The sequence below is a fragment of the Chanos chanos genome, chromosome 6, assembly GCF_902362185.1.
Source record: "Chanos chanos chromosome 6, fChaCha1.1, whole genome shotgun sequence".
Lineage (NCBI taxonomy): Eukaryota > Metazoa > Chordata > Actinopteri > Gonorynchiformes > Chanidae > Chanos > Chanos chanos.
Genome location: NC_044500.1, coordinates 36,235,737 through 36,263,736, shown reverse-complemented (window position 1 = coordinate 36,263,736; position 28,000 = coordinate 36,235,737). Strand labels below are relative to the sequence as shown.

Genomic DNA, 28,000 nt, shown 5'->3' with positions numbered 1-28,000 from the left:
GTGAGCTTTCTGAGGATCTTCATATTGCAATTTTGTTGCAGGAGGGTTCCTGCTGCCCCCGTCTCTCCGGCGTTGTTGTGAATTGATCTAACATGGCGACTGTACCAGTTTATTGCATCTGCAGATTACCTTACGACGTAACCCAGTTTATGATCGAATGTGATGCCTGCAAGGATTGGTTTCATGGCAGGTAAATTTGTCAAATTACTGACCAGTTTTTTATTGATTTGCATGACATTTGGGTTGGTATTTTTGTCTTTGTCCGCGTACTTGCACATTCGCTTGGCTACATTTGTATTGCCAAAAGAGCGAGGCCGCTTGAAGAAGAAGGCGGAGTTATATTTAGCTCGCTAGGTTGAGACATTTTTTTTGTTAACAACACAAAAAGAATTAGTTAATCGGGAAATGATTTTCATATTTACCGATATTTTGACTGATTTTTCGATTTTATTCGCTTCTCAGTTTTTTGAACCCACAAATTCTATGTTACGCTAATGTTGTCGTAGTAGTGGACGGTGAGCTGTGGGTGTTTGCGAACATGAATTCGCTCGACTTATTTCTGCACCTCAATTTTATCTTGTTTTTCACAGTATTTCAGTGAATCGCCTGCTGTGATGTGTCCCATCTTTGCGAAATTGTTCACCAAAAGGGAAACAATTGAGCTAGAAACGTCTCTTGTGCCATTCAGACAGGGGTAGCTAAATGGTGTCCAGCCTCCAGTTTGAATAATAGGCTGCTTGCGCTAGACATTGCAGGATAAGAGCTATTTTGGTAGATCCACGAATTTGTTTACGTGTGATCTAATAATTGGAACACTCTGTCTGGGCTAACCATCGCGTTTAAACTAAATGTCTGCTCTGCGATTGGTAAAATGCATTGAAGTGACAGCTTCTTGTATGCTAGTCATAGCAAATTAGTTTAGCCCGCCGCAATAATGGAAGTCGCTCTGTAGCCTATGCTGTTTTTCGATTTTTCCCTCCTATATTCCAAGTCAGTACTCGGTGTTCGGATTGAATGAAAAAATATGTGCTTTAATAACTATCATAGGCGTGTTTATTGATGTAAACAGTGAAGAAGCGTTCCAGCTGACTGACTGAGACATTTACGCGCGTACAATATTAACCCTTTGATGATTTTTGTGATGGAAAATCTGCCCATATTTTAACCGTTATGTGAGAACAAGTCAATTCGATAGATTAGGACAGTTTCGGAAATTAGTAACGAATGTAACTGCAAATAATCACAAGTGGGATATCTTCGCTATATTACTTTCAATAGGTTACTACTCCATATCCGTTAAATTGTTGCCTTTCGACTGCACATTTGTTTCGAATGGCGGGGTACGTATTTTAACGTTTAAATGAGATTATTAAAATGATTGATGATGATGGCAGACGGATGCATTGACAACACAGCTTTCAGCGATTTTAAAATCCCGCGACATTTTTGAACTGATAGTGAGAGTGCGAACGTACTGGTAGGCTATTACAGGGGGAAAGAAAACTGATTCCGCGTCAGTCAGGCATCCCCTGTTAACGTTGACTTAAAATTGTGTATCGCCCCTCTCCAACGTTCCAAATTTTTATAACCACCACATTTAATTCTAACGGTACTTCCGCCAGTCATCACTCCGCTCCTCACCTTTACTCAGCTTCTAGCCGATTAATTTAACTGTAACGAACTGAAGACTACAATTAAAAGGACTAAACTGCAACTTTTTGTGTCAGCTTGTGTTGTCGTTGTGCCCGGAGTTTAATTCATTTCATTAAGGCTTAGAGGAAAAGTCTGAATTTCTTTCCCGTGCAAACAATCCCACTACTTACTGCCTGTTCATTACAATATAATTGTAAAATATGATTTGAACTGTGCCCTCAAAGTGAACCCAGCAGTCCAGTCCTTATTTCAGTCAGAACTATTCCCTCCCTGTCTATATGTTGTGTGGGTTTTTATGCCATGAACTCACATACAATGGTGTTCCTTTTCCCTGGGTGGAGGACCTTAACAGCCTTGTTGAACCCATCACTCAGTACATGATAGTTTATACTGGGCTGATTTGTCTTTGAGGGGAATACATGACATCACACCACATCTCCTTCCTAGTGTAGAGGGCAGTGGAGCAAATATGTAAGGCAGCATTATTAGATCCTACAGGGCAGAAATTCTCATGGTTCCTTTCATTGATGCATCATTTATGAATATGGATTTTAGACTTACAGATTGATATCTGCTTTTTATCAGTATGTGTAGGAAATTTCTCCAACATAGCTTGGAGCATGTGATCTGTGGAATAAAACCAGGTTTGTTAATGAGAATGCTCCTATCACTTCATGTACAAAACCTTAAAATCTGTGAAGTACTGACTTCCTGTGTCTTTGTTACATTATTGGGTTGGATTGGATTGGATTAAAAGCCCATCAGTTATGTGCCACTCACATTCTTATGTGTTTCCCAGAGCTTGCCTGTGTGTTTATCTTGCAGTGGAGTGAATTATCAGTTAATTATATTTTTATGAATAAGCTTTAATCAGTACATGCTCAGGGGATGTCCGTCAGTACTTTAGCGTGTGGACTGTTAAAGAATGTCAGTGTCACAGTCTACTCCGTTAGGCGCATTGCCCACAATTTCTGAGACTGACTTTTGCTGCAGATGTGTAATAGTATTGCGTAGTCACTGATGTCTAATGTTATACAGAATCGTTTTTTGTTGACTTTCCAGCTCTCTCTTTATTTCAAAGGGTTTAGTCAGTTAAGAATTACGCATTTGCGGGGTTCATGGGAGATCGGGTCACCATGTTGCAATACCTGCTTTCACAACAAAAATGGAACCAAGTGTTTTGCGTATGGTCACAGAGACAGTGTCCTGCTTCTGAGACTACAACACTCCTTTTATATATATATATATATATGTAAAAGGAAGAAACTCCACAGTGCTTATGTAGGAAATTGATCCAGTGATCCTTTTGTTGCTGCCAGTAAATTCTAACCTTTGAGTTCCTTGCTGGTCTAGACATATTGGTATCAGCATCACCATGTTAAAGAATAATTTAGTTGTTAAAAAAAAAAAATCAACATCAGTGACACTCCTGAGGTATTGACAGTTTAGTTCCTATGTCCACGTGGCGCTTGATGCCCTTTTAACTTTCAGTATATTAAATAGAAATGATAATATATTGTAAATTCCTTACTACACATAGAACATTTAAAACTTTTAAGTGTTCCCCATATATTGGCAGTTATTTGGCTTGTCTAAAACAACAATGTCTATTATCATAATCAAATGAAGTTTGTTTATGGAAGTGCAAAAATTGTCTGCTATGTCATAAACTTGAATTAAGTGAAGAGCATTCATATTAGAGAAGGTGCAAAGTATTTCCAATTTAAAATGAAATACTCAGGATTAGGGGCAGAATTCATGTGAGGCGTGTAAATGCATGAGTCGGGGATTAAGAGAGGTAAAAAAAAAATATATAGAAATTGTAAATGTAAATATGTTTGTTGATGCCTGGGACTGAGTGTGAATGATCCATGCGTGGTTTCATGTGAGCAGTGTACTTGGTATGGGGAGCTACGAAAACAAATGCAAAATATAGTAAAAGCGGGTGCTTTCGCACAGGTGTGATTAATGAGTTCATTAAGTAATTAAGGTCACATCAGTCTTTAGGTCATGTGTAAAAATGCTACATACAACCATTTACCCATTATTTTGACTACCATGGTGAAGGGGCGGGGGAATCTTAGTAGTTTTGAAAGAGTAATGATGAACTTGTTTGGTGGGAGCCCCCATGACCAGGACAGCTGAGTGAAATGTTTCATTAAGAGCAATGGCTAAGGTGATTTTGGTGTGGAAGTCTGCGGGAATCTAGGGTCAGAGGTGGTCAAAAGCACGTGTTTCGAGGGTATGATGCTCGCGTGTTGTTTTTAAGGCAAAAATGCAGACAAACACCTTCGAGTCAGTCAACTGGAAATATCAGTCCAGGATGTGTGCAGGCAGTTTTGCCAAGAACAATCTGTTGACAACTTTCCAGGAAGGGATACAGTAGCTGGATTACAGTGCGTAAACTCCTTATTACACTTGAATATTCACATGTGAAACTAAAGTGATGTGAGTGACACAGGCAGTAATCGACTAAGCAACAGAAAAAAAAAGTCATATGGTCAGTGAGTCATCATTCATCACATTCTGAACAAGTGGATGAATGCATGTGTAGTGCAGAGCGAAAGAACCCCACCGGCTCGCGGACTTGTTGCCCATGGTGAAGGATTGTAGCAGCTCTGTTATGGTGCGGGTGACGTTTTTCCTGGCATGGGTTAGGTGTACTGAACCCTTCAGAGAACAAGATGAGCGCCATTAATTACAAAGTCATTTTGAATTATCAGATTGATCCTGAGATAGAGCATTTCTATTTTGATCTGAGAGGTTCTCATCTAGGTCTCTTCTATGGCTCTAGGCACTCGTAGAGTTTCTGCCAAGGGGCACTGAATCTGTTTTGGGGACTTGTACTTGACCCACACCCTTTTAAGACACTTCACGTCGGTGTTTGTCTCTTTTTTTCTGCAGTTAACCTGTGTGCCACGTTTTCTATTTTTTCCATTGTATGTGTACGTTTTCATTGCAGTGGTTTAATAGCTCACACCACCCACTTCCTCAGTTGGCTGTGTGCAGGACGCTCTGTAGGCCTGCATACAGTAGTGATACTGCCTAGAGGAAAATCCCTCATGAGAAATTCCCAATCTAATGTGTACTGATGACAGAAGAGCAGCTCCCTCTAGTTGTTGGAATGTGTCTTGTGCGTATCTGAAAAGCATGACTTTAGGGAATGATACTGTAAGTGGAAGTGATGTTTGTGTGTCACCCACTGCAAGGTTATTGTTTTTTTGTGTTTTTTTTTGTTTTAACTTGAGGATGTTCTCTTGAGACGCACAAAAACCCATGGATGCAAGTTAGACAACTCCTTCAGCAATTGCCAGGAATTGAAAGTGTTTTTGTGCTGATGCAGCTGTTATGTTGAGTATTATGACCTGCTGTGCAATGCAGCTATTGCTATAGCAATTACTATGACAACTATCATTACTTCTGTTACGATTATTTATGGATAATGCCATTTCTCTCTCTGATGATGTTCTCACTGCTGGTAATATAGTACAGTTGATAATATTATACAGTTATCATCAGAAGTGCCATTAGTGTCACCACCGCTACTACTGCTGAGTAAACTAAATATTTGCACTAGGAGTGGTACTACTAGTAATGCTAGCACTAGTGCCATGAACCTTTATTCGACTAGATTAATGTTAGTTCTGTTTTACAGCAAAAATATTATTGTTGTTCTTGCCACTTGTTGCTGTCACAATGATTGTAGTATTATTATCATTATATACAATATGATCTGTGTTTTCATATGTCAGTGCCCTGTGCACCGGCCATTGTAGTCAGGTGTGTTGCTCTCTCATTTGTTGTCTCTCAGCTGTGTGGGTGTGGATGAGGATGAGGCCCCAGACATTGACATCTATCACTGTCCGAACTGTGAGAAGACCCACGGCAAATCCACATGTACGCCTCTCTCCTCAGTCAGATGGACCCCATCTTCAGTACACATCTTTTGCTTAAACTGAGATGTTTGAGATGTTTAAAACATTTCATTGATTTTTATGAGTTTTTATCCCCACTTATGCTACATTCTGTTTTAAGCTCGTAATATTGAAAATTGAGGTAATGAAAAGGTGTTGTGTTTATGGGGATATCAGATCAAAATTTTGTCATACCAAAGTCATGTTTCATTTGTGCCTTACCGCAGTAAAAAAGAAAAAGAACTGGAACAAGCATGACACGGGACAAAGCACAGATGTCAAACCAGTTCAGAACGGCAGTCAAGTATTCATTAAGGAACTACGCAGTAGGACATTTCCCAGGTATGTTCCAAATCCAGCTTCCTTCAGTATATAAAAATACAATGCCTCTATATCTGAGAATATTTCTCTGTGCATTTATTTTTAATCAGGCATTTTTAGAAGCATCTCAATGTTTTACTTCTCAAGAATGTCAATAGGTGGTGCTCTCTGATCAGCTTTGAACAACTTTCTCAGAATACAGAAACGTAGTAAGTTTCAGACAGGATTACAGGACCAGAGTTATTCTCTTGATGGGCGTCTGCACTGCTCTTGCGAGTCTGACTAAATGTGTTTCTACTTCCAAGTTCTGAGGATGTGGTCATCAAACTCACCGGTAGTCAACTGTCAATGGAGTACCTGGAGGAGAATGGATTCAATGAACCTATTCTGGTCCAGAAAAAAGACGGCTTGGGAATGTCTATGCCTGCTCCTACGTTCTATGTCAGCGATGTTGAAAACTATGTTGGTAAGACGATCTCATTTGTTCCGAATGTGCTGAACTCGGCTAAGTTTCATCCTTTTGGCTGATGGATGAGTTTTTTTTGTTGTTTTGAATGTTGTTGTTGTAAATTGCAGAATTAAAAAAAAAAGTGTTTTGAAATGAAACACTGTTGCTCCCTTTTTGAACTTTTACTTTGAATGTCTGCCTAATGTCTTTCATGTGGTGCTCGAGAAGTGAAAACTTTGTTTTTGTTAGATGTCTCTCTAAATTAAAGATGCTTTTCAGTATTCCACTAGAGGGCGCCTATGTATTGGCACTGGCAAATTTGCCCTGTCCTGATAAAATTACTCTCAACCCTGGTCTTATTTAATCATATTGTCTTTCTAGGACCGGATGTTACTGTGGATGTTGTTGATGTCACCAAACAGACAGACAGTAAAATGAAGCTGAAAGAGTTTGTCGATTACTACTACAGCACAAACAGAAAGAAAGTATTAAATGTGATCAACTTGGAGTTTTCAGACACAAGGTACGCGCTCCTCGTCTGTAAACAATTTAAAATACAGATTTTATTTAAATGATAAAAATACCAAACCAATAATGCTGTGTTCTCAATTAGGCTGTGGTCCATTATTGTCTTTATCTTTGTTGTTTGTGCTTTTTAAATATAAAAGCACATAGTCTGGCTTATGAGGCATTTCATTGACATGTCTTTTTTTGACATATAGAATGGCCAGTATAGTGGAGAGTCCACAGATAGTGAGAAAGCTTTCGTGGGTGGAGAATTACTGGCCTGATGACGCCCTTCTGGGGAAGCCCAAAGTGACCAAATACTGTCTGATCTGCGTGAAAGACAGCTACACAGACTTCCATATCGAATGCGGTGGTGCTTCTGTCTGGTACCACGTTCTCAAGGTGAATACTTAATGATGTATTGGAGATATCACAGAAATGACTTCTACACAACCCTAAATAGTAACACTGAAGAATTAGCAACGTGAGGTTTCAAACTGTAAGAGAAATAGCTGGTGTTAAAATGACGATGGTGCTGCACTGTTTGCAGGGAGAGAAGATTTTCTTCTTGATTAAGCCCACGTCTGCCAACCTTTCCCTGTACGAACGCTGGAGGTCGTCCTCTAATCACACTGAGATGTTCTTTGCTGATCAGGTGGACAAGTGCTATAAATGCACCCTCAAACAGGGTCAAACTCTGTTCATTCCATCAGGTGAGAGTGGCATTCTGCTCTGAGGAAAAGATGATTGGAATTAGTTATTAACCGTAAGCGAAGACAAAAAGACTATATTGTATGGATTGGCTTAACAAAATGTATTTTTAGAGTTCACGTTGTAGAGTTAGAGTTAGAGATTACAGAACGTCGCAGTAATGGTTCTTTTGTGTACACTGCTTCTTTTCCAGGATGGATTAATGCAATACTGACTCCTGTTGACTGCTTGGCCTTCTCTGGACACTTTGTCCATAATCTGAGTGTGGAAATGCAGATGAGGTCAGCAGATTTTGTCTGTATGAAGTGCTACAGTCTGTTTACATGTACACACACACACGCATAAACCCACACACACACTCTTTTGGGGTTTTTGTGTACAGTTACATTACTTTTGTCTCTGACTATTTTACATTTTATTCCTGCTTCTACCCATGTGACACGGAGAATATTGCCAAAAGTCCATATTTCGTGTAGTATAACGCTCTGAAAAAACAAAACAGAATCAGCTGTTTTTGTGCTGAAAAAAAGCAAAAACAGCCTTTGGCTGCACATGTCACCTGTTAGATCATGACACACACCCCGATCAGTTTAGTAATTGTAATCATAGGATCGTGTATCAGTGTGCATGACATCCTAAGTCCTGTAATTTGTCAGGCTGTAAAATTTCCTTTCAGCTACGGTGCTGTGTAATTATAAGAGGGAGTACTTTGTTAGTTCATGCTTCTGTAGAAACTTGGATTTATCGTCCATGATTTATCATTAGTTTTTATGGCCTTTATAGGAATGACTGCTTTTTCAGTTCTGAGGGGGGGAAAAAAAAGTAAAAATCATATTTCCAAGAGTTCTAGACATCTGCTTTCATTGTCTCCAGCATCGATCTCACATCTGGGCCTTCGTAGGTTTCTCTGTAAGTGCTGCCTTGTTTATTCACATTGAGCGGCTTCATTGACTTTTTCTCTTTTCAGAGCATATGAGGTGGAAAAACGCCTGAAAGTTGCCAGCCTCACGCCATTCCCAAATTTTGAAACAGCTTGTTGGTATGTGGGACGACACTTTTTGGAGCGGTTCAAAGGTGAATCTATTCCTATAGTTATTGGTTACATTCCATAGAAGAAATACTCACTCTGTTGTGAAATGATTCCAGCACTTTGTTCCTCTGTTTGCTTATGTTTTTATTTTAGAAGGATATCTGTGTACACATTCAAATTTTTGTTCATAACTTGTACTTTATGCATGTAAGTGACATTGCGAATTGTAACCTGTACTTTTGAGCGTAGCCTCGCTCTCCTGTTTTATCTGGGAGGGTGACATATAGATGCGGCATAAGATTGGAAGGAAAAGGCCAACGCTAATGTCAGAACATTTGTGGGCTTCGTTTAAACAGCTTCCTGCTCTTTCGCTCCGTGCGTGTTCTTGGCAGGGGCCTGCTCAGCAGATGAGGAGCTGTATTGCTGGAATATTATTGTAGTCATTAAATCGGTGCATTGCAGAGTTCACAGATGATTAGCTTCAAAAGGCAGAATCACTTGCTCCATTACAACCCATTGTTTAAACCCTGCTCAGCCGGCCTTGGACTATGTGTTTATATTTCCACCATTTTTTTGTTCCTTAATTTTGCCAGATTGCAATAGTGCGCACACGTTGCCAGCAGTTCAGACCACACCGCTCTCCATATCCTGTGATGTTCACAACAGGGAATTGGTTTTCAAGGTCATCTTTTTTAGTTAGTCTCGTGTGCTGTAGTTCAGGTACAGGCCCTTGCCTTGGCCCCTTGCCCAGCAGCCGACCTGGCTCACTGCCATCCCTCACCTCAAATTTCATTCTCTCCACTTTCAGTTTGGATTCATGTTATTAATTTAAATGCAGTGTGGAATATATTTCCTGTTGTGGCTATGTACCCAGTCCAGTGTAATCAATGTTGAAGCACACTTTATACTAAGGTTCGTGATTGTTTCAGGCCTTCCAGAGTGGAGTAATCAGTTCTTCTGATGTATGAATGTCTTGTGCTATTGAACAGTAATTTATTACGATGTAAATAAATGAATACATTTCTGCAAATTTTTTAGAATGTTTCATGCTTGGATTGTTTTTGACAGATGAGCTGTGGTTTAAAACATTACCTTTAATAGACAGTTTAGATTATCTAAAGATGATTGTCATGTTTGAGGGTCAGTTGGAGTGTGTGAATGAACCACTGAATCTACAAAACTTTTAGTGGCAGATAATAATATGAAATGTACCCCTAAATGTTCAAATGTGTGCACGATCAATTGGAACATGTGATCTTTGTTATAATTCTCTGTTTTTTTCTTCCGCAGCTTTGCACAAAGCAAATAAGCAACCTGCTTCTTATTTGGTACATGGTGCCAAAATTATCAATGGAGCCTTTAGGTCATGGACGAAGAAACAGGTAAACACTACGTGATTATTTTATACTTCTTTGTTTGTATTAATGTTTAATGTCTTTTTATTAATGTTTTTTGAAACAGCTGCATGAGTTGACAAATCTCTCTTTTTGTTGTTGAAGGCTCTTCTGGAACATGAGGATGAGCTACCTGAGAATATGAAGCCAACACAACTCATTAAAGATCTTGCCAAAGAGATTCGGATTGCGGAGGTAAGAGTTTGCTCTAACACAGACTGGACGTATTCATTTGTGACGACATTTTGTCCCTGTGCATACAGCTGTTTTTTATTTGAGTGAGTGAAGGTTCATTACATAACAGCTTCACGTAGTGTAGTGGTTGGTGGATGGAGTGATGTTATTAGAAAGCAAATTTCATTTGTAATTTTAGAAGACGGATAAGCACAGCTGTAGCTGAAATCATGAAAATAATATCTGTTGTCATTTAGAATGCAACTAAAGCCATAAAGACTGAGTCTAGCAGCACCAAGCCCTCTGCTGAGGAACCTCCATCAGCACCACCTGAACATGAGGATCCTGGGTCCCCTGCCCAAGTCCCCACACCACCCAGAGAAAAACCAGCCAGAAAGAAAGCCACCAAACCCCCCAAGCCACCCAAACCTCCTAAACCGCCAAAACCACCCAAAATGCCCAAGGCACCCAAACCCCCCAAGGTGCCCAAAGTCAAAGAAGGAGGCAAAAAGAAAGGGAAAAAGGTGAAAGAAAGTGGTCTTCCAGAGAAAAAGCCTTCCAGCCTGGCTGCTCTTGAGTCTCATGCCAAGGATATCCTGACCAAGATGGACCAGCCCAAAAAAGGGAAAGTGAGTGGATTTTGCCTTCATCTACACCAGTGTATTATGCTGTACTAAGGTCACTGAGTAAGTACTGCACTGATTCAATCAGTTTTTTTTTTCCTCAAAGAACTGTCTTGTTTTCTTATGCCAATTTCACAGACAGCCAAGAGTGTGATGAGTATTATGGAGAAAGAGCCAAGCAAGCAGAATAATGTTGAGAAGTTTGAAATTCGAGAGCACAATAAGAACAAAACTGAAGCGAAATGGAAATATAAGGTACAGTAAGCACTGCACAGCATTAACAGAGTAGCATTGATTAAAAGCGTAACATTAGTGTTGTGCGCAAAGCAAATATTATAATGATCCTTTAATGTAAAAATAGATCAGAGAAAGATTGGATCGTTAAGAAAAAAAAAAAAAGCCATGCAAATAAGATTAAACCCTGACAAGTTGAAAAGTAGCGCAGAGAGGGTTTAAGATCTTCCAAAAGTGATTTACACATTTCAGATCAAAGCAGTTGGCTAAAATTACTCTGTGGCTCAGTCATTCCTTCTGCCTGAAGCTCATCAAAAGCTGCTCCATAGTCCTTCACCCAGCCCAGAGTTTACCTAATGCCGTTACACTATGTCATATTCCCGGTATGCTAGCTAAGTATTTACATATGCCTTCATATGCGTTCTCCAGCAAAAATAAGTGTGTTGTGTCATTATTGTTGGAGAACATGGAGTGGCTTTTGCAGGAAAGCTTAATTCTGGTGAACGGAAGACATTAGAGAGCTTAGTTTCACGGAAAATTCAATGCCAAACGGCTCTGGAATGTTTGTAGTCCCTCCAAGCGCCCTGATCCAAGTGCTCCCTCTCAGCTCCCCAAACATTTGCAGATGGAGTAGAGTCTCTGTTAGATGTTCATCAAGGTCATCAGCAACTGGGTCTTCAGTCTTTTCAATTTTAATTTGTGTAGACAATGCTAAGGGCTAACTGCTCAGACTTTTCGAGTACTTGAAGGGATATGAAAGCAGGCGTTGAAGCACATGTGTTTTACACAAACATTCATTTTTTTCTTTTTCGTAATTTTACAGTCAACTAATTATTGACTGCCATAATATTGTTATACATTGAGCCTTCATAGATTTTGTTCTTTGTTTTCTATTTCTCCCCACAGAATAGCAAACCAGATTCCTTACTCAAAATGGAGGAAGAGCACAAATTTGAAAAATCACCACTTGGACATAAAGACAATAAATTTGCCTTTTCAATGTCAAATAAGAAGTTATTAAGGTGTGTAACAGAATATAACATTGACTTTTACCATTTCATGATTAGAACATAATTTGAAAACAAAACAAAACAAAACATTTTGTCTCGGTATGTTTTTGGTAATTAAATAAATGTACAAAATGTTATGTTGTACTTGTTGTATCTTTTGAGGATGTCCTATACATTGAATACGAGGTTATTTTACATTGTGTTCCATTACGTTGACTTTGATCTTGTCAGCGTAATGGAATGAGTGTATTAAATGTGGAATCTTTTTATGATATAGATTGCTTATGGGGTGTATCTGTTTGACAAATATCACTTGTTGACACTTATTGTATTTATAACAATTTGCCATTAATGTCTCTCCTCTCTCGCTTTCTGCCATTCTTAGCTCAAAGACACTGAAGACTCAGACCAATTCTGGTGTTTTTGGCTCGTTACAAAACCTAAAGGAAGACAAGTCCAAGCCAGTGCGAGATGAGTATGAATATGTCTCAGATGAAGGAGAGCTCAAAATTGATGAATTCCCCATCAGGAGGAAAAAGAATGCAGTCAAAAGAGATTTTTCATGTAAGTCCTGATGTCAAGGTCAACTCTAATAAACAATCCAGTAATGCGTCCCATTGCCAAAATCCTATGACTCTTGAACCTTAAAGTAAAGTTAGGCCACCCTGTATCATTATACAGCACCCTATGTCTGTAATATGTCTGTTAATGTTACAGCTATTTATCAGTGTTAGGGTTTTTTTGGTGATTTTGGAAAATGTTAATGAACTTGTTGGATGTTTTCTTTTACAGTTTTATCAGACATCAAAGAGCCCATTCAGCAATCAAAAAAGCCAAAGCTTCAACCATCTGTTTTCAAAGTAAGTTTGATAAACTTTCACTCTTTTGTCATGTTCAAGAAGACTGCAAATCAAATAGCATGTGAGGACCAACATCTACACCCAGTTACTTTAATCAGACTCTTATATTTACAGAGAAAGGCTGATAAATGATCAATTCTAAGAAATTTGGACAAAAACACTGTACAGCATTTTATGAAGTAGCTAATGAATTCCTTCTGGATGCATTTAAAAACCAGTCATAGCAACAGATATCCTATGTGCTTCAACTCAGTTCTCTGTGCAGGACTGATTCCTGCTATAATTTTTCCATAATGTTCAGACTTAAACCGACATTGAGTGCCTATCAAAGGGAGATTGCTTGAGGATTGAGCCAAACATCACCACAAGACTGATTAAGGAACTATTTGTGGTGGGAATCAAGTGAGAATGAGAAAATTAACCAAGCCAGAGTCCCAAATGTATGATGAATGAGTTATAGAGCGGCACAGAATGATCACTTTCTGTTCCAGTGCTATTCTCAGAGCATTCTTGTGTACTCACACTCATTCAACCCAGAGTTAATAACTTGCAGTTGCATATATGTTGTCCATAGTGCTTGCATTTACATAATCAAGGCCTCTTATTATCTGAGTCAATGGTACATAATTGGTTTTTATTTTTCTTCAGTAACCTTATTATTATTGTGTTGAAGTTATATAACTAAACAACTCTCTCACGTACAGTCTGTTACATGAATTGATCCATTAAAGTTCCCACTGCTTCTAATAACACATCCCCTCAGTGGAATGTTTTACTCAGTTAATAGTTGTTTATGCCTGCTGAATTCTTCTCTCACTCTGTAAACAGAATAATGACTCATCAGATGAAGAATCACTCCACATTGATACAGAGCCCAAGTCAGAGGTCAAAGGTCGCAACTCCAAGGTCTCAAAGAAGAAAGGGGGCAGTGCAGCTGGGATTCTTGACCTCTTACAGGCCAGCAAGCAAGTCGGCGGCATTGACTACAGTGCAAACAGGTAGACCGTTCATGCAGTCTCATAATCCATCGTGTAGTAACACTCAAAAGTAGCATTCACTATCTGTGTTCAAAAGCTCCATACAAGTTTGTATTTTCAAATATCCATTCAAATAACAGTTCAAATAACCACACCATTGAGCGCTGGGTCTCTTGAGTTCTTTTGGCGAAGCCTATACGAAAGAGAAAACCATGTGGTCTTTGGTTCAGTTGATCTACCTGAGTCAGATCACTCAGTGGCATGGTTGATAATGTAGATGCAATTTACTTGATTAGCCTTGTACTTTGCACAGAATTAAGACGTCTTTGTGATTTCATGGTCTTTGAGTATAGGGACATTTATGGCCATATAGCACATGAATCTACCAGCAGAAAAATGTTATAGTTTACTCAGTTCTTGTCAGCAGTTTACATTTATAGGCACTGTTTGTTTGATACTCATCCACCATTAATTTGTCAGATGAAGTAAATGCTTCGGGCCATTCTTCTTCATTTTGCTGTTTGCTGTTTTGGTTGGTTTTTGATGGTCTACTTCCAATGCGCTGAAAGCTACAAATTAGCACAAATGTAAAAACGAAAGAAAGCATTACTGAAATATGTTAATTTCTCAAATTATTTTTCGTGCATTTAAACCTGACATATGACTGCAGGACTGGTGGGAGGAAATGACTCCAGTCAATTATAACCACATTAAATAAGCACTTTTTTCATTGTTCCAGCTCACTGGTTAATGACTTAATAGGTGGTAATCTGGACAGGCTAAATCCTTATTTTTCTACTCGTTCCCCAAGGTTGAAGGCAGATGTGAACATACTCGTACTCTTAGTCCAGATTCACGTTATTTGCTGAACAGAAATGTTCAATGTTAAATTTCATTGTTTGTTTATTGAAAGATGTGAGACTGCTATCCAACTGATGATTATTAGGCATTAACGAGGCAGTTTAAAATATAGAAGAGAAAAAAATGTTGTAAGATGTAAAATTGTTATATGACCAAGAAGGTATCCAACTGTTGTGGAAATTCAACCTCAAAGGGTTTGTAAGCTGAAATTGTGTCATGGTTATTTGTTGAGAGCTAGTCTTATGAGAAACTAAGAAGGTAAGTGTTAGAGAGTTCTGTAAATACGGCTTCTACTTTGTAAGTTTGTTAAATGTTGAAGTATAGCTGAAACGATTTAATAGATTACTCTTAGAAGAGCTGATAGATTTGACATTGCACTTGCTCATACAGTGCATATGTGTTTTAATCCTACCAGACATATTTTTCAATATTTACACCATGCACCATGGCTTGTAGTGTAGTGTAGTGTATGATGTGTCTATCCCTTACTCTTTTCATGGTTTCCACTTTTTCCCCTGCTCCAAGGGATCCATTTTGCCGAACAGTAATGTGTGTGTCGTTTGAAATCTACAAAGTAGATAGTGATCCATTACCTCACAATACAGCAATGTATTTCACAGCAATACCACACGTACAGCACTGCAAAATCATGCCCTTACTTGATAATGGTGACCAAAAAGACAAAAATACAGCATATCAGACAAAAATGACTAACATAACAAACATAGATCACACAAGTAGGATATACTCTGCCTTAGTAATAAATTAGTTTTATCAGTCAAGGAATTTTTATGTCAAATTAGTGCAGCCCATGGAGTTAAAGTTCTTCTGTTGTTGTTGGGGTTTTTTGGTTGATTGTTAGGCCCTCAGTTATAAATTGATTTTACCTGGGACACAGCAGGTTTGTGTAGTGTTTAGTCAGCTGAAGACCATAGTGGTTATTTGATATGAAAACCAATGGGTCTCTCCAGGACTGACTCCACTGCTCTAAAGAATTTTATGTAACTGATTGAAACCATGAATTTTCTTGTGCATTCAGTTGTGGAGAGCCATGTCCTGGTTGACTTTAAGGTGTATCTGTGCTCATTCTTTTTCTGAGCAGTTGGTATGCATTGTAGGCTTTTACGCAGGTTTTAAGTTCTTGGACAAAAAAAAAAAACCCAAACATTTTTTGGCTATACAACAGCTCATTTGTACTTGCTAGACTTGGTGATTCAGCATACCTTAACAAAATCCCTAGAACCATTTGTTACAAAGTGACTCGAATTCTACTTCCAACTTCCAGACTACAGGTCTTGCTTTCATACCAAACCCCTCATGGTGTGTGGGGCTGAAAGAAAAATTGAAAGATTGTGTTATCTGGCTATAGTCTTCCACATAAGAATATTACCGTAATGTTGAGCAAACTCTAGTAGTAGTAAAGTAAGATTATTGTTATTATTGATTGTGCTCAGTAGAGGCTTTTTTGGGGGAGGACGTTCCTTCCAGAAAGCTTGTTGGCATGGAGATTCTTTGCCTTTCAAATATCTACCTCACTGTTCCTGTGGATTGTCTTCCAAACTGATTTACCACAGTTTCTTTTGGTTGACAATTCATTCTACCCCATTTTTAACTTCTAACTTATTCTGTACCGTTATTAACTTTGTAACTATCTCCTGACCTATCAAAGTCAATAACCACTAGTTTTCTTTCTTCTGAGAATTTTTTTTTACCTTTCTCCATGGTATGGTACTTTATTTTTATACCCGTCTGAAAGAGGACTGGGGAATGGGAGATTTTCCTCCTGTTTTTGAAAACTACAGTTTAATCAGGAAGTTGGGTGGTATCATATGCAGGAGAAAAAGTTATTGTATTTTGAATAAAAATATATGCGATAAACATGAATTCATAAAGCCATCTTTTCTCATCCTCATCAAGGGGGGCAGGGCCTGTAGCTGTAGCTAACATGACCATTAGCAATCATGCTTTGTAGCTTGATTTCATTGTCTTCAGTGTTTCTTCTCTACTCACATGGCCTCTCCAGGTCACTGTTAGTCTGGCTCTTTCCCTAAACTCGATCTCTTCTCATTTTCACTGACACTTGGAGTAATATGTGTGTGTGTTGTGTATTTCTTATTGACGGACTTACAGTCAGCCACCTGCATCCCCCAGCACACAGGAGGCCATTCAGGGCATGTTGTCCATGGCTAACCTGCAGTCTTCAGAGTCCTGTCTACAACCAGCTTGGAGCAACTCCCAGGCTAAGAACAACTCCCATGGTGGACCAGCTGGCAAGAAGCCCAGTGGTACAGCCAGCGGAGGAAGCAACAGCAAGCGGCCGGCTAAACGACTCCCGAAGAAAAGTCGGAAAAGCAGCAGCGTGGACAGTGCAGATATGTTTGATGATGACCAGGACCACCTGGATGCCTGCTTCAAAGACTCTGATTATGGTGGGACTTTAATGCTTTTAATCCTGTTTTTCTTCATTCCTTTTGTTTTGGAAAAAAAAAAAGATCTGCTATTGTTCACGTTAGATCTTTGTAAGATAGATGGCAGGAAGTTGAGCTGCTGTAGTTAATTTGACAAAGATATTAAGTGGGACCTGCAGAGCCCAGGTGTCTGTGGAGTCAAGAGAAATGCAACTTGGATTTGTTGTTACATCAGCAGTTTGATTACTTCTTCTGATTTTGACTTGAAGACTCTCATCAGTAAGTGACAGGCTTTCTGTTTACTCTTTATTGAGCAACTTCACAGAATTCTGCCTTTAGAGTTGTTCCAGTGAGCCTCTCTGCAGCAACACGCTCCTTGTGAACCCCTTCCAAAAACAGCAAGACCATTAGTAGCATGTTAATAATCCATTAGTGCAAGTTCTAAACTGTTGTTTTAAATGCTTTTTGATCTGATACACTAATTAGTCATTACTAGCACGCACATTCCCAATCGAAATCACACCAGGGTAGTGTTTTATCAAATGGCACAGGCATTTTATGTGTTTTTTTTTTCTTATTGTAAACAGGACTTTTTTAGTCTTGATAATTTAATGAAATGATTTGAGAGTGTGTGTACTTAAATGGTTGAGTTCAAAGGAGGTAGGTGCAAGCATGCAGAGAGAGGGCATGAAACAGCTGCCACCCATCTGTCCACACACACTTCTCCCATCAGAAAATACTTAGGAATGCAAACAAAGTGAATTGAATGCTTTTAATCCGTACATTCCGTAAACACTGGGGTTCTTCTGAGCAGGGTTTCTTGAAAATCAAGAGTTCAATTATGAGATATTTTCACGGTATTCAGTTTGGGATAGTAAGGCACGTTGATTTTACCATGTTGTGTAGCAGAGCCAAATATTTTCACAGGAAATTGGAGGTGAGATTTTTTTTTTTTTTCTGGCTGATTGTGTTTGTTTCAGTTTACCCCTCTCTGGAATCGGAAGAGGATAATCCCATTTTCAAATCCAGATCTAAGAAAAGGAAAAGCTCAGATGACACTCCATACAGCCCAACAGGTACTGTTTTGGTTCTTCTCAGATTTCTTTCAGGTCAAACAACACAATGCACTGGACGCCATAGTGTGTGTCAAAGTGGAAGTCAACTAGTCCGCAGATGTGGCATATGAAAACTGAATTGGAGCTGTTGATCTTTGAAGTGTTTTCTGGAAGGAGTTCTATATGTCTCTCATTGCAGCACGCGTCGGCCCCTCTGTTCCGCGACAGGAGAGACCAGCGCGAGAGGGAGCACGAGTTGCTTCCATAGAAACAGGACTGGCTGCGGCTGCCGCTAAACTGTCCCATCAGGTTCATTTTGATTCATTATGTTTGTGTTTTGGGCAGAATTATCCGGCACGTTATTATGAATATGAATGTGGAGATTGTGTTGTAGTGTCAAATCAGTTCATATGATTTGATCTATAACCTTGTGATTTTGTAGTGTTTTTAATTTGGTGGAATTTTGGACACTGTTGTGATTGTTACAGAACAGACCATTGTACAGTGCCCTCCACAATTATTGGCACCCCTGGTAAAGATGAGTAAAAAAACTCACCTTTTTGGGAATTAGCTTCATGTCACTCTGAACAGATGAGAAAAATCCAACTATTAATTGAAGTAAAGTCATTCTTAAAAAAAAAAAAATCCCTCATCAAGAAATAATCATCCTTAACAGAACCATGTGTGCCACAATTATTGGCACCCCTGCATTTAATACTTTGTACAACCTCCCTTTGCTAATAAAACAGCAGTGAGTCTTCTCGTGTAACATCTAATAAGGTTTGAGAATGCAGAGTAAGGAGTCTGAGACCATTTGTCTTTACAGAACCTCTCCAGATCATCTAGGGTCCTCGGTCCTCTTTTGTGGACTCTCCTCTGTAGCTCAGCCCACAGGTTTTCAATAGGGTTTACATCAGGAGACTGAGATGACCATGGCAGAAGCTTGATTTTGTGTTCAGTTAACCATTTTTGTGTTGGTTTGGACGTATGTTTTGGATCATTGTCCTGCTGGAAGATCCAACGACGACCCAGTTTTAGCTTCCTGGCAGATGCAGCCAGATTTAGAATTTCCTGATATTTCATGGAGTTCATGATGCCATGTACCCTAACAAGGTTCCCAGGGCCTTTGGAAGATAAACAGCCCCACAACATCACGGAACCTCCACCATGTTTAACAGTGAGGATCAGGTTCTTTTCGATATAGCCATCCTTCTTTTTACGCCAAACCCTCCTTGAGAGTTTGTTGGCGAAAAGCTCAATTTTCGTTTCATCTGACGATAGAATACAGTTCCGATCAAAGTTCCAGTAGTGTTTAGCAAACTCCAGGCACTTACGTTTGTGGTGAAATGACAGGAAAGGCTTTTTTCTGGCATGCCTTCCAAATAATTTTTGTTGACATGGAGGTGGCGTCTAATGGTAGTTTTGTAGACTTGGTGACCCCAAGATGCTACTTCCCTCTGTAATTCTCCAACAGTGATCCTTGGGGATTTCTTTGCCTCTCTTACCATCTTCACTGTGCATGGGGACAAAATAAACTTGGGTCCTCCTCAAGGCAATGTTGTAACAGTTCCAGGTTGCTTTGAACTTTTTAGGTATTGGCCTAAAGGTAGCTATGGGCATTTTCAGGTGAGTAGTTATTCTTTCATGGCCATTCCCTGACTTAGGAAACTCGATGCACTTTGCCTTCATTTGATTTGTGTCTTCTCTTATCTTTCCTATGTTGATGTGTGAATAGGGGAATATGGCCTCTATGTCACCTCATATTTATACCGCAGTGAAACAGGAAGTCTGCTTGATTACTGCTTGAAATTTCCTAAGCTCTCTGATCAACTTAAAAAATATATATATATATATACACAGAAAGAATGCTTCAGTTACATTTTGTTCATAAGTATTTCAAGGGGTGCCAATAATTGTGACACACATGGTTTTGTTAAAAATAATTATTTCTTGATGAGGCTGGATTATTTTTTTTCTCAGAACAAATTTACTTCAGTGAAAGCTTGGATTTTTCTCATTTTATCAGTGTGAGATTAATCTAATTCACCAAAAGGTGAATTTCTTATAACCCTTCTTACTTATCTTTACCAGGAGTGCCAGTAATGTGGAGGGCACTGCACGCTTGATTCTACTGAATGTCTGCTCTCTTTGTAATGACAGTTCATCTTACACCTCCGTGTTCACATTTTAGGAGGAGCAGCAGAAGACCAAGAAGAAAAAGAAGAGCACCAAAAAGAAGGTTATTGTGGTGGAGGAGCCCCTTAAACACTCTCAGGACAGCAGTTCTCCAGAGCCAACTCCCGACTCGCAGGAGGCCGACCAGGCCGACCACGAGTACAGCACTGGAACCGGCAAGACGGTGGGTGGCTCCCAGCCCATGGCCCCAGGGGTCTTTCTCACCCAGAGACGGCCCTCCACGTCATCTCAGAATAACTCAACAGCATCTGCTAAAGCTGAGCGAGGGGTTTCTGCAGATGCTAAAGGTGAGTAAACTGAAGATTTCTGCGCACTATGTGGTAAAATCCGTTTCCAGTCAGAGAAAACTAGAAGTCATGAAGTGTCCTAAGTACTTTGAGATTGGTATAGTAGCTGTGAGAAGATGGGGCGTGAGGATTTTTTTGTAGAAGGTACAATGCTCCTCAGTTCCGTAATGACACAGTGTAACTGTAGAGGTCTACAGAGGAGGCGTATAGCTACTGTCAGGTCTAGCTAACAGAATATTATTTCAACCACAACCAGGAATTTGGCACTCTTGGCCAAGACGACAATAACTATCATGATGAGATTCTTTACCAGAGGACAAAAAAGACAATTTTAAATAGTGTCATTCTAAATTTACTCATGGTGTATCAATGCATTTGTGAAGAATAAGCAAAATATGGTAATACCAACAGCCATTTCACTTCAAATAATGTAAGCGAAAAAATGTTCTTAAAAGTGGTTTTACTCATCATTGACAGTGAGGACAAAGTGCTCTCTGAAAAACTCCTGCGTCTTAGTCAAAGGGAAGAGTGATTTTAGTGCAACTCTAGGGAGTAACTCTGAGAGACTTAAGGAACAGCAGCTCAGATGAGTCTTAAACAGTTTAGCGCTGAGGATACCTATGGGTGGCACAGATTTCCCCAGCAACCTTTTGTCTGGTATTGAAGTCATCAGTCAAATAGCTGTTTTGGTTAATGCTTTTAAAACATCCTAAATGTGATGTGCTAGAAAAAGGTTTTAACTCCCTCAGATAGATGTTGCCAAACAATAGGTTCAGCCATTGTTTTTGTTATCTTTCCATGTGTAATTAGTTGAGTGTGTGAGTTCCTTTACACTGACATGTAAAAGAAATCTCACTGCCCTGGTTTGTTTATATTTGTAAATCCTAAAGATTTCTCCTTTTCAGTGACATCACTCGAAAGAAACCGTAAAAAGTCGCAAAACTGAAGACGACAGGAACATGGTCTCAGTAAACACAGTGATATTAGGAACCTCTTACGCATGGTCTATTTTAGCACGATAATCTAACCATACAGTATTCTCTGACATTCAAAAACACTTCCAGCTGTATTTTGTCTGTGGAAGGACAAACAGAATGTTTAATGCACTAAACAAGTCATATATTTATTAAATGAGTCAAACGTTGATCTTTGATTTAACAGAATCTTCTGTTTGTTTTACTCCCAACTAAAATGTTGTTGGAGAGGCACAAATGCGCATTTGTACAAACTGTATTGTGTTGTTCGTTCATTCACAGCCAAACGGTTAAAGAAAGGCATGGCGACAGCCAAACAGAGACTTGGAAAGATCTTAAAGATCCATCGGAATGGCAAGCTCCTTCTGTAACTTGGACAGTGGAGGACTTTGGTATTCTCCTGACGGACTCATGGACTAGCCTAACCTGATCCCTCCTCATTCATCCGAGACAAGAGCAGTAACAAACTGAAAAATGAGGGAAGAGAGAGCAAATCACATCTTTTCAATTTCTAAGAAGAACATAGCTAAAAATAGGTTTTTGCCTCTACTTATACTTTATAACTTTCAGATATGAAAATGTACAGAATACCTGCTATTAATATTTTTTAAGAAGAATTTGTCTCATTTTACTACAGCTGTCAGTTTATCAGGGGTTGCTAAAATATTATGTAATACATAGCAGTCATTCCAAGATTTAGAAAGTATCCCTTGCATGTGTCCAGTTGCATGCGTGCGTTGGTATGGGTCGGGGATTTAAAACAAGGAATTCATTCTTGCTCTTCGGATGTGGCTTATCATTGCATTTTTTGAAGTAGATTAAGTATTACTGGAGAAATTCTTTTGAGAGGTTTCACTGCAATTGCCTGGCATAGCCTATTTTTGCCATTTATTTCTCTCAGAACAAAAGACTCTAATATAAACAGTGCCCTAGCGGGACTGACGGTTTACCTTTGCTAAGCACTATCACTGATAATATTTATTGACCTAATATAATAGTACAAGTCGTACGTAGTTTAAAAAAAAAGAAAAAGGAAAGTCAAAATGCACTTATGAAACATCGCTGAAGCACAAAATTGACATGACATTGTGAGTAATGTTAAATGTTAAAAGTTCAATGCAACAACAAATGTCACTTTTCATTTTTAAGTTTCTAACACAGATAGGAAGGATTCATAGGTATTTATGGAATCAAATTTGAATCACCTAATTTTCGTCACATATCATGCATGTCAGAAAATTATTTTAATTTATTTGAATTATGTTACCATTTTTTTTTTTTTTTTTTTTTTTTTAATTATCCTTCTTAAAATCTGTTTGTCATCACCTGTTTAGATATTAATTTTAGTCTGTTAGATGATATGAAGCTGAACAGTTAGCAATACTGGTAATTGAATTCACAATTTTTATCCTGAATGAAAATATCATTTTAATTATTCATCATGCTTTGTAGATGTTGAGAAAAGATTTTGTGGTAAGTGTGATATAGCCTACCATAGAAAAAGAATGTTTTGTTTTTGTTTTTTGTTTTTTTCAGCGTAACCCATGCATTTACATGTTTCCTTCCATCTCATAAAACAATGTCCAAACTGAAACACTAATTAACGGGACCTATTAAGACTAATGATAAGCCTCATCCATGTTTCTTTGCATCACTACATGGGGATACTTTCTCATTTCTGTTCACAGGCAGCACCACTTATTCTAGACTGAAATAGGCTTTTATATTGCTTCACAGTACAGTATGTAGAATGTAGCCTGTATATAGCTTTTTAAACAAATACTTTTTGTATCCTTTTTTCCTTAATACTTCATTATACATTTTTACTAGTTTTTGCTAATTATAAACCAAAAGTATATATAAAGATATAGAAATAGCCCTTACTTTCTAATTTTTTTGTTAGATACACAATAGTTTCATTTTTAACCATTATTTTATTTTGTTCGTTAGACAAAGGTGTTGCCTGGAGAACAAAAGAAACAGCATAACATTAAATATCATATGGCCTTACATATACAAGCTACATGTATTGTGATTCTCTTTCAACAGGAGACAAAGCTTTTAGGAAAAGAAAAAATTCACTATGTTGGAAAAAGTTTCTATGACCAGCCTCTTCTTTGAGTTCAAGTACCCCTGATTGGATTCAAATTTATTTTATTAGCACCTTGTGAAGTGTTTTCTGTGTCAGTGATGTAATTTATTAATGTTTGTAGCCTTTTATACTTGTATAATTCTGAAGAGTTTTTGTTTTAAGTATTTTATCAGCCAGTGAGTCCCCCTTACAAATTTGTATCATTAACCAGCCATCCAGTAGTTCCATGTAGGTCTTAGTGAAGTCCTCTTTTCGTAATGTTATCATTTTGTCAATTACAACAGGTCATCCAATCAAAATGTTACATTATTATTATTATTATTATTATTATTATTATTATTATTATTATTAAGCAGCTATTTTAAAACTGTCATCATGCCATGGACCTTATTTTGATAATAGAATATGTACAGTACATTCTTAACAAAGTTTACTGTGCTGAGCATTTGCAGTGTTTTAGTTACCAATGTAAATCTTGTATCCAACTTTCCAAATTGAAACTCACTCAGATCGATCTTTGTCAATGGAACTATTTCAGGTTTTTATTTGTACAAAATGTGTGTTGCTTTGTTGTGGTTTATTTTTATATGTTCAACCTATTAAATGCATCCACTGTGCCAGGACAGTGAATGATATCTTTGTAGTGGTCATCTCTTCCTGATGCTTTTCTCACTCCACTCTTACTTCAGGGCTCTTCCAACCTTTTATATATATATATATATGTGTGTGTGTGTGTGTGTGTGTGTGTGTGTATGTATATAGATTGTCAGTAATAATTCCTGTTTGTGCACCTATATAATGAGGTTTTATTACATTCTTAAAATTTGGTGTTGTCCTATGATGTCTGCTGATGTTCTTTGCTGTCTTTGTGACATAGATTATTCCTTTACCATTCTTTCTGTATGGCAGCGCTCCACAAGTATCTTTAAATGTAATGTGTTAAGTGCTTTTCTTGCTCTTGCTACTGTAGCCTCTCAGGTCTGATACCCTGGAGAATCTCCTGCCTCAGATACAATCTCACTACTCAGAACCACAGCATCTGCTGGAAGGCAGGCAGGTTTTTCTTTTTTTCTTTTAAAACAATGCTGAACCTAACCGCAAGCAAATCAAACTAAAAAATGTAAAAGGAAAAAAAATTGGCCAACTTCTTAATTAAAACTAAGCCAAGGTCAACACCATTAATACATTATTACCATAGCTGGACTTTGTTGTATAAATAAGATATTGCTGGAATGTTATGTCAAACAGAGGAACATGGTTAGAATGGCTGTTCGAATCTAATTTAGGAATACTCATATTTTAATAGCAAACATTTGGCATCCAATCAAAACACCAGTCCTTCTTGATCCAAAATACATAGACAGTGAGAATTTTAAATTGGACAGTTAACGGATCTTTCTTTAGTTGACTGCGTTCTTCATTCGAAACATTCACTTCTTAAGGTAACTTCGTAAGTACCACCAGGTGGAGATAGATTGCCCAAAAGCGAGATCAGCAGCCCCTTTGTGAAAAACGTTGGTGTATTTATTTTAGGAACTAAACAATTCTCAGTCACACAAGCATAGGAAAATCTCTGCAATAAATTTAAAAACAATTTGCCATCAGTAAATAATTATGGAAGGAATGTGGTCTGTTTTTTAATGTTTCACTTTCACTTAGTTGCTGCCCTTTGGACTTTAACATTTATTGTGATCCCTGCCTCATTTTTTAAACATGACATTAATTTCAAATAGTTTAGGATAAAACAACCTTTGAGTACATAGTTGTTTGTACATATTTGACTATGTGGCAGTGTTCCACTATAACTGGAAAACGCTGTTTTGGTCATCAACATCTGCCATGTGTCCACTACAGCAAGAGAACTTTGTCGTTTGTTGCATTACAGTAAACCCAACTCCTAACAATGTAGTGACCGTCTCCTTCCTAAGTACTTTTGAGTGTATTAACGATGTTTATCTCAAAGTGGAACTCTGAGAGGAATTGCAGAAGAAGCTCATACATCAGGCCTAAGTTGTTTCTGCCACCAGTTTGTTTGTCTTTGTGTAGCTTTGTTTAACAAACATTGTTTTAGCAGTTAGTTAACATCAAAAAAAGATACTCCATTTTGGAGAGACTGAGTATGACGGATGCAGAAAAAATGAGCTGATACGGAGAGCAGTGGGAGACAGGGGAGAGTGGCTTCGGTAAAGCTATTTAACTGTGGGCCGCTACACTCTGAGCTCCAAAGCGGGGACAGACAGATAGTTGATTAGAAAGACCACTGCCGCTCCCTCCACTTTAGTTGGTGTCAAAGTTTTGTTTGTGAAAGCAATGAAGCATTTGCACAAGTTTTGGGGGTTTTCTTTTTGTTTTGTTTTTTCAAAACTACCATCAAAATATGAACTGTGGTAATTCATTTGAATATTTAAATACCTTTTTACCCAAATGACACAATCTGTATGCGTAGTTTTTAAAAAGTAAGAATAAAATTAAAAAAGAGAGAGAGAGAGAGAGAGAAAATACTCGCCAAGCAAAGGTGTTTGAAAGCGAGTCGCGTTTGACATTACATTTTTAAATATCACATGTACATATCCTGAATATTGAGACAGTTATGACAAACACACGCTCAAATTCTGCAGAGAACGAGAGAGCAGTCAGTCCTTTATTTGTACCTGTCATGAACGGCAGATGGCCCAAGTAATGCAGAGGATTTCCCCACCTTCACAGTACAGAAAAATATCAGCCACTTGCTTACAGTGTGTGTTTTCCTCAGAGAGCTGATTTGATGGCCATTTTTCTAGCTGTACCTTGCTTGTGTACTTCAGTCTGTGACAGTCAGTAGGCCTGTGTAATGTCATTTAAAAACGCTTATCCATCCAGGCCCTACTTATGCATAAATGGTAACAAAGTGTTCAGCCGTTGTGGTCCGCTTTTATTTATTTATTTATTTATTTTTAACACTCTCGTACGACTGTGTAGTTAACACTGACATAATTCTGCAGCATGTGTGAAAAGCACTTACGTTTTCTTGCCTTGCACTCATTGGTAATTTCACTGTTTCTGTTTTTTATCCTTAGGGGAATTAGCGGTGCCCACGAACAGGCCGAGTGACACGTTAATGAAAGTGTTTGTGCGCCGCACGTGTCGTCTGCTGATTGTTAGATTGGTAGATTCCATGGTCATCTATGTGGAGTAGTGATAACAGATGTGAACGTCTTGCCTGACTCCTCAATACGCTTGCACCAAAACCCTCTGGTCTTATTAGTTAGTCCCTTGTGGTCGAGGGAAACGTGCCGGGTAAGCGATGGCTTAATTACATAGGTATGTCAGAGAGAGCTGCGCTTTTTGTAGAGCCACACGATGATGTAAGCATTGCCGTAGCTACAGAATGCTCCCTACTCGCGCTGTTTTCCACAGCTTTATATTCATTACATTCTTCCTGGGTCAAGGCTGTCACTTATGATAACGCAGTCTCGTTCTGCTTGTAACAGATTCCCTGGGATAGATGCACAACCAAGCACTGGGCCTCTTGCAGATACCTTCTCCAATTCTGCATGTGTGTTTATTTTGGGTGGGTAAACTTGACAATCTTTGAACTTCGGCTTTGTCTTTGTGCGTGTGTGTGTGTGTGTGTGTGTGTGTGTGTGTGTGTGCGTGCGTGTGTGTGTGTGTGTGACTTGATTTCCCTTATTTGTGTATATATTAGCAGTTCTGGATTTGATGGAATAAATGAAAAGGACTGAGGGCGCGTCTTGTTTTAAAATATGGTCTTACTTAAAGCTTTGACAAGCTTGAAAGGCAAACTGAAAAAGTACACCTCATTCTTAATTTTTCCTGCCCATCAAGAGGAAGAGTGAAGCCGAGACACCGAGGCCACCCAAAAAGAGAACGGCTAACCGCACGACTTACAGATAGGCTTATACGCTGCACATTAAACGGACTGAGGAAGTGGCGTTTTCCTGACTATGAACAAAATTATTAACAGCATAGTGGAGATTTTTTTTTTATTATTGTTATCAGTAGTGTTAAAAGTCACTCTCATTTTATGTTGACTTTTAAATACAGTTCACAAACTGACTCACGTTAGACTGCTCAACAAATGCTCAAATGAGAAATGGTAAAATGGATGAGTGATTTAACTTTGGACGTTTCGCAACAAATTTTTATACTTTTTGTGTGAATCATTTTTCTTTGTTCAGTTAGTGTCTGTTTGTTCTTTGTTCTTGTTTGTTTTTAATTATTTACTGCATACTCTATTTGAAATCTTTGGAGGTAACAAAGAAATTAATTGA

General features: G+C 38.5%; 1 protein-coding gene across 2 annotated transcripts; it reads left to right on the top strand.

Annotated features, from left to right (window-relative positions):
* The first annotated feature begins 78 nt into the window (after positions 1-78).
* phf2 (PHD finger protein 2) lies at positions 79-22,168 on the top strand. Of its 2 annotated transcripts, XM_030776557.1 has the most exons (23): positions 79-190; positions 5,465-5,550; positions 5,795-5,909; positions 6,194-6,354; positions 6,718-6,859; positions 7,059-7,245; positions 7,394-7,556; positions 7,748-7,835; positions 8,522-8,628; positions 9,875-9,966; positions 10,084-10,173; positions 10,410-10,785; positions 10,918-11,030; positions 11,916-12,031; positions 12,405-12,583; positions 12,812-12,879; positions 13,708-13,877; positions 16,848-17,146; positions 18,106-18,201; positions 18,380-18,489; positions 20,375-20,626; positions 20,874-20,883; positions 21,920-22,168. In XM_030776557.1, exons 1-23 carry the CDS (start codon positions 93-95, stop codon positions 22,006-22,008), a joined length of 3,207 nt encoding a protein of 1,068 aa, XP_030632417.1. In that variant the 5' UTR covers positions 79-92; the 3' UTR covers positions 22,009-22,168. The 2 variants fall into 2 exon arrangements, with proteins under 2 accessions (XP_030632417.1, XP_030632416.1); XM_030776556.1 differs by lacking the exon at positions 20,874-20,883 and having other exon boundaries at positions 20,375-20,663.
* Positions 22,169-28,000: the final 5,832 nt, after the last annotated feature.